This window comes from Schistocerca gregaria, chromosome 2 (assembly GCF_023897955.1).
Source record: "Schistocerca gregaria isolate iqSchGreg1 chromosome 2, iqSchGreg1.2, whole genome shotgun sequence".
In the NCBI taxonomy this organism is placed as follows: domain Eukaryota; kingdom Metazoa; phylum Arthropoda; class Insecta; order Orthoptera; family Acrididae; genus Schistocerca; species Schistocerca gregaria.
This window is the reverse complement of record NC_064921.1, coordinates 379869042-379882139: the sequence shown is the minus strand read 5'-3', so window position 1 is coordinate 379882139 and position 13098 is coordinate 379869042. Positions and strand designations below refer to the sequence as shown.

General features: G+C 39.7%; 1 protein-coding gene across 2 annotated transcripts in view; it reads left to right on the top strand.

Annotated features, from left to right (window-relative positions):
- The window catches only part of LOC126320492 (protein MCM10 homolog), a 104788-nt gene that overhangs the window by 80345 nt on the left and 11345 nt on the right, over positions 1–13098 (top strand). For both annotated transcript variants that reach the window (XM_049993994.1, XM_049993997.1), the window contains one exon: positions 12332–12537. In XM_049993994.1, coding sequence (XP_049849951.1) covers positions 12332–12537 — 206 coding nt within the window. The remainder of the gene's footprint in view (positions 1–12331; positions 12538–13098) is intronic.

Genomic DNA, 13098 nt, shown 5'->3' with positions numbered 1-13098 from the left:
ATGCTGTTGAGGCACGCAAGCCTCCCCACCAATGGCAAGGTCCATGGTTCATGGGGGGGCTTACTCATATTTTATTCAAAGTTAGGATCAAATCCAATTATTTGAATGTCAGGTCCAAAAAAGCTACCCTCTTTAAATTTTACTTCTGGCAGACATGTAAACACCTTGCAGAACTACTGGAAATATTCTCCATTTTGGGGACAGGCTTTCACAGACAATTTCGCCAGACCCAGTTTAATGTGCAGAGGAGGAAATACATTTTTTTTCAGATCCAGGAAATTTCTATCACAAAGTGAACAGCTGAAGAGCTTGTCATAGTATGTACTTGCATGTCTAAATGAACAGACATTAATGATGGGAATTCTGAAATTAATTCGAATTAAATTCACAGACTGCGAATATCTTGGCAACACACGTTAGGTATAGATATGCTACCCATTAGTGACACATGAAAATCTATGCTGGACCATGGCTCAAACTTGGATTTCTGCTGAGTTGATTGTAAACAATGGTGCAATCCGACTAAATTAAGCTTACCATTAATTTACAGCAGGTGGTCAAAATGATGTCCCCCTGAGGCAAGAGCAGTCTGACATTATCTGAACACATTACCAAACACTTGGCTGCTGAAATTTGGAAATAACTAGCTGAAACCTGTCTTCTAACTATTTGCGTGTACAGGAAAAGTTTTTATATACCTTATCTTTCCACATTCCGTAAAGGTAAAAGTCACATGAATTTAGATCTGGAGAACGAGGAACCCAGTCAACTATCCTCTCATCAAGAACAATTCATGTTACTGTCATAGAAACATTGCGGTGTGTGGCCTTTCAGTGTCCTGCATGAAATAACTATAGGCCTTTTTGTTAGGTTTTAGTTCTTTAAAAAATCTAACATACTTGACAAACACAGTCATGTCTCATCAGAAAAAAAAGAGCATTTCAAAATGAAGCTCCCCATTGTGCACAGACTGTAACAGCTGTTGCAAAAATTGTGTCGAGCAACAGTGTCCAAGTTTGTCAGTCACTGCACTACCGTTACTTTGCATGGTTTCTGTCTGAGTCTGTGCATGGCTCTGTGCTGCTGACAAGCCAGTCTGAAGTGCCAAACAGCTCAGTGATTTTTTCAGACTTCGTTCCAAGGCCCCTCCTACCTTGTCTGATTTATTTTCTGTTAAAACACTGAGTCCTTTACACCGTTGTTTGTCTAACAAGGGCCCAATATATTGAAATTTCTTCATTAATCTACATCTTGTTGAATCACAGAGGACTTACAGACCAGAAAATTTTCATCTGAATACAAGTTGACATTCCACATAGAATTCTGTTTTTGCACAGTTCAATACAAGAAACACTGGTTGATCCTCAGTGTATTGCATTACAAATGGAAGCTTGATAAAAATACCTCAAAAGAAAACACCCACACACTCACTCGCACAGTATAGGAGGCATGCGCACAGTGTTACTGTCAGAAAACTGGGCGCAGTGATATTTGGGCAGGGGAAACCCCAAATTTAGCACAGGCATCTTATACTGAAACCCTCAGTGGACTGCGCACAGGCATTTTGCAGCAGATGCAGGGGACAACAGATAGTCAACTAAATCTGCCATGTGAGCTTGTAGGCATCTGCAGATGTACATGAAACGCCCTGTAAAATACACTGAATCACGAAAGTAAACGCAGGAAATATGCTCAGCATCACAAATGCCCGAAAGCAGATCTGAGACATGGCAGAATAGAACCATAAATAAAAACATCATGGCCAAAGCCATAGTTACTACTTAAAAACAATATTCATTGCCAATATGGACAGATGTACTATGGCAGCATAAAAAATTGCTTCATTAAAACCAGTGCTTGACCACATACAAAACGTAGTGCATATTACAAGGGGAGAAAAAAACAAAAAATGAAAGAAATGAAAGCGATATGCACTGCATCATACATGATCATGATGCAGCACTTTCCTGACGAAAACTTTTTGTTTTTAAGGTCAGGCTCTCTATAGAGAATGTTGTCTAGAGATATGCAGAATAAACCATAAATTTCAATCTTTTCCAAGCAATTGAAGAGATTGTAAACATTTTTACGTAAAAGCTTAAGAGCATTTTCAATATTACAAATTGTACAGTTATTTGTATGAAAGTGGGCCTTCAAAGGTGGTTTTCCATTTACTTAATTTTTTTTGTGTCTGGAAAATTTCTTTCAAAGTTTTCGGCCCAACATCAGTGCTTCTTTCTTTCATCAAGGATACAGCTTGTGGGTCAGTTGAGACATTATAAAAGATGTTCCATGTCCTGGACCTCACTAGAGACACCTTTGATGTCTGCTTTGGCTTTAAGGCCTGATTTAATTAGATTTGTTTTGACTGGCACTACATCCACTATTAGCTTGGCTTAATGATTCTTGTGCATTATTTAAATCAGGTCCTCATGAAGTTCTGTGTAGCAGGTGGTGCTTATTGAAATTCTGTTTAAATTTTTCTGTGCGCTCACATGAATTCTGTGAGATTCAGGGAATCTAGCCACTTTATGTAGGTGGCCAACTGGTGTGGCTTTCATACATCTTCTTGTTATCTTGCATGTGTCATTTAGGCTAGTATTGATTTTTTTGACATGTACAGACTGGACCATATGGCAAGCAAAGTGCGTGGGCAATTGTTCTTAATATAGTTGGTCTTTCACTACTATTCACTAGCTTCCTCAAGATGTTGTTCCTGGTGGCAAACTTTTCATGAGGTTTCTCACAGTAATATTTGTATATCAGTGATCTGTCCAGCGTGACACCCAGGAACGTTGGTTTGTCCTTGTGTTCCAGGTTTCTGCTGTTCCAGGGGCTACCAGCCAAATTTTATGTTCTTTTAACAGTGCAGCAAAACATCTGCCTGTTTAGCTCACATGAAACTTGTCACTATTACCACAGTCTACTCTTACTCACCAGACTCCAAATATGGGTGCATATTGGGATGCCGAAGACAATTCTTACGTTGAAATCCTCTTTATGAGATTTCTCTTTAAGCATAGTACTGTAGTAAGGAAGGGTTGCAGTTTTGCACCCTTCTCCATTTTCCCACCTCCAAAGTTGATTTCCTTTTTCTTTTTTTGGTGTGTATAGCTGTAGGAAATGGTCTTAAAGCCAAAGTCATAAGTGGTATATTATAAAAGGAAGTTGTGAATTAATAACAAAAAGCAGGACACAGAAAAGAAGTCAGGTAGAGGATTACGCATGTAGCCCCTTTCCTCACTTTGGTAATACATCAGAAAAGATAGTCCACAATTTTTGGGATTCTAATGTAAAATATGTTGTTCCGCAGTCCCACAAAGTGCAGCCATACTTGCTGTCTGATGTGTATGTGTGGGCCTAAAGTGTGGTAATCAGTATTGTTTAAAGTGTCCTAGACTTGCAGATGTTTCACTATGTGATCCAAGCTATATATAAATATCTGAGGTGTGTCTTCTTTTGGGCATGTCCAAAAGAACAGACACCACTTTTTTTTAAATTCAGTAGCTAGTATGAGTTAAGACACAAAGGAATTAATGACATTGGCTGCAAGCAGGCATTGATTGAAATCCATGGGGAAAGTTGAAAATTTGTGCTGAGCGGGGATTCGGACCAGGGTCCCCAGCTTACTAGGTGGATGGTTCAAATGGCTCTGAGCACTATGGGACTCAACTGCTGTAGTCATTAGTCCCCTAGAACTACTTAAACCTAACTAACCTAAGGACATCACACACATCCATGCCCGAGGCAGGATTTGAACCTGTGACCATAGCAGTTGCACGGTTCCGGGCTGCGTGCCTAGAACCGCGAGACCACCGCGGCCGGCACTAGGTGGATGCTCAGACCACTGAGACATCTGGACACAGTGGTCAGTGCAGCTGTACAGACTGCCCTAGCACACACTACTAATATACCCATTATCGTCGTTACTTGCTGCATTTCACCAATTCCCCTAAGAGCTCTAGCCTGGTGTGCATCCGCACTGAAGAGATCATTGGCAATTTCTGTTCTTTCAGCATGTCTGAAAAGACAGACACCACATATATATAATTAAAGTGAGACCACCAATGATTTCTTCTGTGCAGGTGCACACCACACTAGAAATGTTGAATTGGCAAAAGGCAAATGGGCAAGGGGCACTACATTAGTAGTGTGTGGATAAGTTCAGGATTTGGGTGGGGTGGGGGGGCATGCTAGGGAAGTCTGTGTGGCTGCAATGACCACTCTGTCCAGATGGCTTAGTGGTCAGACAGTCCGCTTAGTAAGCAGGAAACCAGATTCAAATCCCCGTCCGACACAAATTTTCTACTTTCCCCATCAATGTCTATCATTGCCCACTCGGGGCCAATGCCTGTAAATCCTTAGTGTCTTGGAACAAACAAACTTGAGTGAATGCAGCACAACTTTGATTGTCCAGCTTCATGCAAATAATCATCCTACAGGTAATATTGTAGGCAACCTTAAATTTGTAGATAAAAGAGGTAAAGGCATACTCTGAGTGTCTTGGAAGAGACTGAAATTTACAATGTGTTCAGTAAAAATCCAGACAGATTTTTCAGTGAGCAGGCTGGCCTTACAGAGATGGGGCAGTTTTAGACAAATTTAGGCAAGTACTGTGCCATGATTATGTGGGGTGTTGCACATCGCTCCTCAATTTTGTGATTCACTGTATTTTGTAAAAATATAATGTAGCCCTCAATTTTTTTTAAAATTTTTTTCCTGTCCATGTCAAGTAACACTCCTAATATGTCTTAGTATTTTAATGTAGGGTTATTACTTCTGTACTATTGTCCACATCACTGGTTGTCTTTGCAATTCAGATTTGAGGGTAACTGTGAACAACAGTTATGAGTTGCATCTGTTTGTCTTTGATGGCTGCTTGTATTAATTTTTTGTTACTGAACTTATTGTTCTTATACAGCTCTGAGTGTGTGATTTTATGTATTTATGTGAACATGCGTTAAGATCGCCATTCAAATTCAATTATAGTACTTTTAAATCACCATTGACTCTGTACTATGCTCTAATTCTGTATGCTGTATCGTATTTACACATGTCTGTGCTGGTATGTTCATAGGCCCTGCAGTTAAGTTACCAGTTAGCATTAACTATTAACTAATGCCAATTGGTTTCATATGTATTGATTTTGTGACCTAACTATTGCTTTACGAAGTGTGTTCAGAAAATTCTGGAACTTTGTCCACAAAATTTTTCTACACTTACCTTTTACTAATTGTGCATGGTCTCCTTCAAACTACTCTTCTCCACAACTGAAACACTGTTCTCGATGCCATTTCCTCTTCCGAAGCAGTCTTGGTACACCTCATGCTGGATCACATGAAGTGTCATCTGTGAATTTTCTTTTATCTTGTTTGTCATTGCAGATCTTCTTTCTTTAAGCAGGGTTTTCAACTTTGGAAATAAAAAAAGTACACAGGGACCAGGTCTGGAGAGTATGGAGGAAGAGGCAACACACTTTTTTGCCATAGTCACGCACCAACACAAATGGATGTGCGGGTGTGTTGTCATGATACAAGAGTCATGAATTGTCTCACCATATTCGTCCTCAGATTTTCTTACAGGTGTTGCAACATGTCCCGATAGTACTGTCCATCAACTGTTCGTGATGAACTAATCATTCATTGTCAAAGAAAAGTATCAACTTGGCTTTGACATTGGATCTTATCTGACATGCTTTTTTTTTGTCTTGGAGAATCTTTCCCAACCTGTTGTGAAGATTGAATCTTGGTCTCAATATCATAACCATAGACCCACGTCTCATCACAAGTTACAATTCTCTTAAGGAATATCTCATTCTCATTTGCGCAATCCTAAAGCTCTTCACAGATTGTGAGGTGTAGGTCTTTTTGGTCTTGACTTGTGAGCCGTGGGACGAATTTGGTGACAACACAATGCCTTCCAAGATACTGCGCCAGGATTTCGTGATATGATCCAACTGAGAAGTTACATTCTTCTATAATCTCTTGCTCAGTCTGTCTTCAATTGGTACGCACAATCTCATTGACATTCCTGACATGAGCATCGTAGGTAGATGTCAAAGGGCATCCTTAATGACGGTTATCTTCAGCTTCCATCCAGCCATTTTTAAACCATGTGAACCTTTAATAGCAACAAGTATGGTGAAAGCACTCATCACTGTAGGCTTCATGTGTCATTTGGTGTGTCTCTGTAAAGGTTTCCTTGAGTTTCACACAAAATGTAATGCAGATGCATTGCTTCTCTAACTCTACCATCTCGAAATTCCCAAACTGTGCGACACAACATTCTACTCAATACAGCTCTGAACAATAACTAACAACCATACAACAATTACACATTAAATAAGGGCATGTGCAGGGATACCAACCACATTTCGCTCCATCACACCATTGGCACGAAATTACGAATGTTCTGGAATTTTTTTGAACAGAGATACATATATACGGTATTCTGGCAGAATGTAAATAATTTATTACCTTTTTACATGAGAGAGTGAGAGAGTTTTAAGAAGAGATGTGCAAATGGATATTTACTATAATTTTTGTTTAAAGGCTCATCAGTCAGTTTTGGGGATTTCATTAAAATAGACCAGTCAGTGAAGACTGAAAAGGCAAGACGAGGGAATAAAAACAAATATTAAATGTGTGTTCCACTTCTAAGTGTAATAGGGATGTTTTAAGGGCTGATTGTGTTCCAGAGGGGTAACAAGTTGGAGGGGAGGAAATGTGAGGGAAATTAGGTCACAGGATTGTGTTTGTGCACTGCTCTCCTTCATAGGCCTGCAAACTGAAGGTTAAGCAATCTCTGTTTATCCATTGCAGGCACAGAACAGTGATTGGTCAAATATTTACCAAAGAAAATACCCAAACAACTGTATGTTTTGAGAAGTTAGACAACCAGTTTCGGTATTTAAGTAATGCCACCTTCAGGTTCCATGTGCACTTGTTTACAGATAATCAGATCTGTCAATACTTGCACAATGGAACCATCAGTATCTGGATACTGTGAGGAACCACCAGTATTTGGATACTGTGAATTCAGTCTTAAAGTGCTTCCTTTGAATGCTTGTTGTCAAGTTGTTGAAGGAAAGTCTCAAAACGCAAATTCACAATATCCAGATACTGATGGCTTTAGTTTGTTCATATTGATAGATCTGACTGTCTGTACACAAAATGCATACGGCCCCTGAAGATAGCATTATTGAGATGTCGAAACTGGTTTTCTAAATAAAATAACTTCTTAGAATGTACAGCTGTTTGACGATTTTCCTATGTAAATAAATGAAATTCAAGCAGGTGATTCGCCACTCCGTCTACACCACTACATCACAAGAAGCAATGACAGGATGCTTCACAAAGTTATACAGACCTTCCACAGCACGCCTAACGAATCACTGGTGTAGTAGTGTGTCGTCATACCTGGGGAGTGTTTATTTTGCACAAGATATGTTAACACTATATAGAATGGAGATATAAAGTTACTAATAACACTAATGCATGTAATGCATACGGACAGAATCTACACAAATCTCTGCACACTGTTCTGCACTGTTACAGGGGAAATTGATTCTTAGTCACCCTGTATGGCAAACGTTCTTTTTGGAAAGGTGAACTCCTCCACTATGGGTGCTGCTTGCAATTCAATATGCAGGCAGGCTATATCCCCCCAGGACTTCCTGTCTTAACTCTCTTACGTGAGCAGACAAAATGATGTCACTGAGCTCATGCTTATATAGTGGAGTTATTTTCCGTTTATGGAATGACTACTTATTTGTTGTTGTTGAGTGAGCTTTTATGTAGAACATATTCCTTTGTGTTTAATTTGTAAGTGTGATGATGTCAGTGACCTATGTATTTAGTGTTGGTGGGCAAGGTATCAAATTGGTATATGTGGGACCTTGGTGCTGTCTGTTGTTGACCGCATATTATCAAGCCATGAAAAGGTGTTTTAGTCATTTGGTGGTGAATTAATGAATGACCAGAAAGTTACTGCACTCTTGCACAATTAATTGTATTCCTTGTTGACTGCTTAAATCTTAATTCCATTCAGGAATTGCTGGCACTTGTAGAGGGGGCTGCATGCAGTGGGGCCACTTATCACACATCCACAGTATATCTTCCAAGATAGGTCTGAGTATGTCTGTTGGAATGGGACTGGTCATGTTCAAGTCAAGAATAGAAATGTGCTGCATTGAATTGCCTGACTTGCAGAGGCAGGCAATTGAAGTCTGTGGGCCTCTTCAGATTTTAGAAGATCTGAGGCTTGGTGATGGATTTGATACCCCTCATGCTGTGAAAAGTATTCCAGACAGTGAAAATGACACTTTTGAACGTACATTGACAGAATGTTACACTTGAAAAAGGATCTTCAGTGTGGTTGACAGCTCTTTTTTGCTACGTAATACCTCACTTAACAGCTGCAAATAAGTATTTACTTAATAAACAGAAAATAGCCCCACTATATAAATATAAACACAAGCTCAGTGAAATTATTTTGTCTACTCGCCTAAGAGAATTGGACAGGGAATGCTGGTGTGGTGTAATCTGTCTGTAAACTGAAAAGGGAGCAGCACTCATGGTGCAGAAATTACCTTTCTAGAATAACACTACAGATGCCATACAGAATGACTAAGAATTAATTTCTCCTCTAGCAGTGTAGAACAGCAAGCAGAAATTTACATACCGTATTTACTCGAATCTAAGTCACACCTGAAAAATGAGACTCGAAATAAAGGGGAAACAAATTTCTCGAATCTAAGCCGCACCTGAAATTTGTGACTCGAATTTCAAGGGGAGAGAGAACTTTTAGGCTGCACCTCCATATCAAAACAAATTTGATCCATTGTAATATGAGACACGATTTACGTCGAATGAATGACGATACAGCGACAGTAGTTTGGTTCGAGTCGTAAGCTTAGCAGTTAAGCTTTACCAGGTAGCCATTTCTATGCGTCAGGCGCTTCGTCCGTATTTATACGAGTACCCTTCCTTTTTCACGTGCTCCGTCGGGTTTGAATCGATTGCTTATTTTGCTTTGATCTGATAAGTGCTGTTTTCTTTGTTATAGGTGTTCATGTCACTCTAAGCTGAAAATGCATTGCTGTACTGTTTCATGCATTGTTTGTCGCATTCTTATAGTGCGTGTTTACAGCCTGTCGCCGCTCGCAGGACGGCTTGCTTTTGTGCGTGCTACTGCTGCTTTAGGAATCGTCTCATTAGCGAAACAGTGACAAGAGACTGCTATTTGTTGTTACTTACACTGTTGCTTTCTTTGATAATGATCAACAAGAACCAAATAATAGACTGCGTATGATAGAACGTATTCTGAATTAAAGTTATGCGGAAATTTTTCTCCCTTTAAAAACCTTTGCGGCCGCTTCTTTAGTACATCAAATTCTGCACAGAAATTAGTCATCTTAGATTTAAAAATCTAGTCATTTGCTGTGCTTCATTTCTGACTGTATCACTATTAGGCATAAGAATAATATGAATATAAACATGACACGATACGTATATTCTTTCGCGTTTGCTGTTGTCTCACTCCAGTTTAGTAGTTTATTAGGCAGACAGGATTTAAATGAGATAGCAGAAAACGCGAAAGAATACTTGGCAAAATGTTTATATTCATATTATTTTTATGGTTAAGAGAATACTGCATGTGAGTCACAATTGATAAAAGTTCCTATAAGGAACCATCTCTTCTCACAGGTAGGAAAAAATTCAGAACGTAGAGTTGGCCATATTGACAAACATCCCAAACAGTCTTGCCAGTCGGATTTTCATAGTACCGTACATTGAAATGCTGCTACATTCGAAGATGGACAATACGGAATTTGTATTTACTTTGTTGGATAATGTATGAAAATGCACTGGTCGAAACTCTGGGCGGAGAAAAAAAGCTCGTTTTCCATCTCTCTCTCTCTCTCTCTCTCTCTCTCTCTCTTTTTTTTGCGCAGAAGTTTTGGCGCCAGTATTTATCTTTGTGGCTACAAAGCATGCCTGTGTAGCACTACATATATTCGACAGCAGAAGTTAGTTGTAGTGGCACCTACCAACATTTTTCAGAACTTACACTTGCTTTGCACTCGATTCTAAGCCGCAGGCGGTTTTTTGGATTACAAAAACTGGAAAAAAAGTGCGGCTTAGATTCGAGTAAATACGATAGATTCTGTCCATATGCATCAATTGAATTACTGTTATTAGTAATTCATATGTGCATTCTGTGTAGTGTTAACTTTTTTTTGTGCAAAATAAACACTTCCTGGGCATGTTTGTCCACTTCGTGGCAAGTGATTCATGAGGTGTGCTGTGGATGGTCCATGTAAATTTGTGAACACCCTGTTGATGCTTCTTGTGATGTAGTGAGGCAGGTAGAGTAGGTACCTGCTTGACCTAGTTTCCCTCCTGCTTCTACCCCACATATCTTCCCCCTCCATCCTGATAACACCCTGGAATGCAATTTATCCCTTAATATGACTCTATTGCACTTAGATGCGGTATACACATTTCATATTTGTTGTTAACCCACTTCATTTATAGATAAACATCAACTTTGTACTGTTACAATAATATTTTTAATAATCTAAAATTTTTCCATCTTCTGCAATGCATAAATTATTAGTCCTTTAGAAAAATGAATATGATTTTTTTAGTAAATTTAATGTAGTTTAATTTTGTACTGGGAAACAGTTTTGCTAGAGACTGCAGTTTTTGAGTTATTTGAGAAAAATTTAAGAAAGTGATCTTTGAATACCACCCCCAGCCTACCCCAATGCTCACACTCCACTGCTGAGGATTTGTAGCACATCAAGGTGACAAAAGTCGTGGGATACTTCCTAATATCAGATTATCGGACCTTATTTTGCCTGGCTTAGTGCAGGAACTTGACGTGGCATGGACCCAACAAGTCCTTGAAAGTACCATGCAGAAGTATTAAGCCATACTGCCTTTATAGCCATCCATAATTGCAAAAGTATTGACATTAAAGGATGTTACGCACAAACTGACCTCTCCGTTATGTCCCATAAATGTTCGATGGGGTTCGTGTCGGGCGATCTGGGTGGCCAAATCATCTTGAGAACAATTGTGGCCCAGTGATATTGTCATAGTGCTCTGACATCCATAAAAATTCTGACATTGAATAGCTGCAAATGGTCTCAAGTATCAAAACATAATCATCTCCAGTCAGTGATGGGTTCAGTTGGACTAAAGGACCCAGTCCATTCAAAATAAATAAAGGCCACACTGTTATAAAGCCACCACCAGCTTGCACAGTGCATTGTTCATAGCTTGGTTCATGGTTCATGAGGTATCTGACAAACTTGAATGCTACTATCAGCTCTCACCAACTGAAATTAGAATTCATTTGACCATGCCACAGGTATCCAGTCTTGTACAGTCCAGGGATCAACCAATATGGTCATGAGCCCAGTAAAGGCTCTGCAGGCGATGTCATGCTGTTAGTTGTCGTCTGCTGCAATAGTCCATTAATGCCAAATTTCACCACACTGTCCTAACAGATACATTTGTTGTGTCACACATTGATTTATGTGATTATTTCACGCAGGGTTGCTTGTCTGTTAGCAGTGACAACTCTATGCAAAGGATGCTACTATTTGTCATTAAGTGAAGGCCATCGGCCACCGCATTGCCCGTGGTGAGAGGTGATGCCTGAAATTTGGTATTCTCTGCACACTCGTGACACTGTGGATCCTGGAATATTGAATTCCTTAACAATTTCCCAAATGAAGTGTCCCATTTGTCCAGCTCCAACTACCATTCCCCGATCAAAGTCCGTTAATCCCGTCGTGCGGCCATAATCATGTCGGACACCAGAATGCTGTCAGCTTTGTTGATATATTGCCCTTTTATACCATGTGTACACAATACTATAGCCGTCCATATATGTGCATATCGCTATCCCAATACTCTTGTGACCACAGTGTATATTATTCATGATTTCCTGCCCCCCCCCCCCCCCCCCCCCATTTCCTTTCGTTGACTAACTACTATAGTTATTTATTTCCACAGGAAAAACATTTTAAAAAGTTCCTTAGAAGTAATATTTAGATTTTACTCAGGAAAATATCTCTCTCTCTCTCTCTCTCTCTCTCTCTCTCTCTCTCTCTCTCTCTCTCTCTCTCTCTCTCTCTCTCTCTCTCTCTCTCCCCCCCTCCCCCTCCCTCCCTCTGTCTCCCCCCCTCCCTCAAACCCCCTCGCCTCCACCCCTGCTCCTCTGCCCCCCCCCCCCCCCGCCCCATACCACATATACACCCTGCCCCCTCTTCTTCACCTAAACACACTTCCACTCCTAACAGGCTTAACTTTTGCAGAAAAAGAGTCCGAAAAGGAACGTGTATCTCAAATGGAAAAATTCAGGCGACTGATGGGTGTGAGTTCCAAACATACTACGCTGATAGAAGCAAGGGATTTGGAAGCTGAAGCAGAATACTTCAATAACCTGGAAAAGAAGGAACAACTAGAAGAGAAGATGCTCACTACATACAAGGTGCCTTGTAAGGCTGTGCGCTGCCCCAAGGTAAGAAAATTCATTGCTCAACCTATAAAGTTTATAGAGACAGACTTACCTGTACTTCATCATCGTGAATTGTAATGGGAATACAGTGTGAAGCTTTGTGTCCTTGTATTGGTCTTCAATTCTTGAATGTTGAATAATTGTTATTTTTGATTTTGGTGTATTCTGAATTTCATCACCTAGGACTGAGGCAATTTTTACATTATTATTTGTGTAATTGTTTTTATTTTAGAAATAACATGCAGTCATGAAAATGGAAATTTGATGAAAAAATATTTTCACCGACTGGAATGAAGAAGAGTTAAAAATAAAATTCTCGCTTTCTGAAACTGAGTGACACTTCATGTTAATGGCATGTAGAAAATATCTATTAGGCTCTAAATTTGCTAACTTGCTTTTAATCTCTCAGAGGTACCCACTTTCAAATTGAAATTACTTATAGAAAATACCATGTTCACCTTAGATCAGTTATTTTGGACTTCAAAAAGATAGGGTGCCCGTCTGGGAAAGGAAAATGACTTGGAGGGAGATTGCCATTTCACAATTAAGCGAATGAGAAATAGC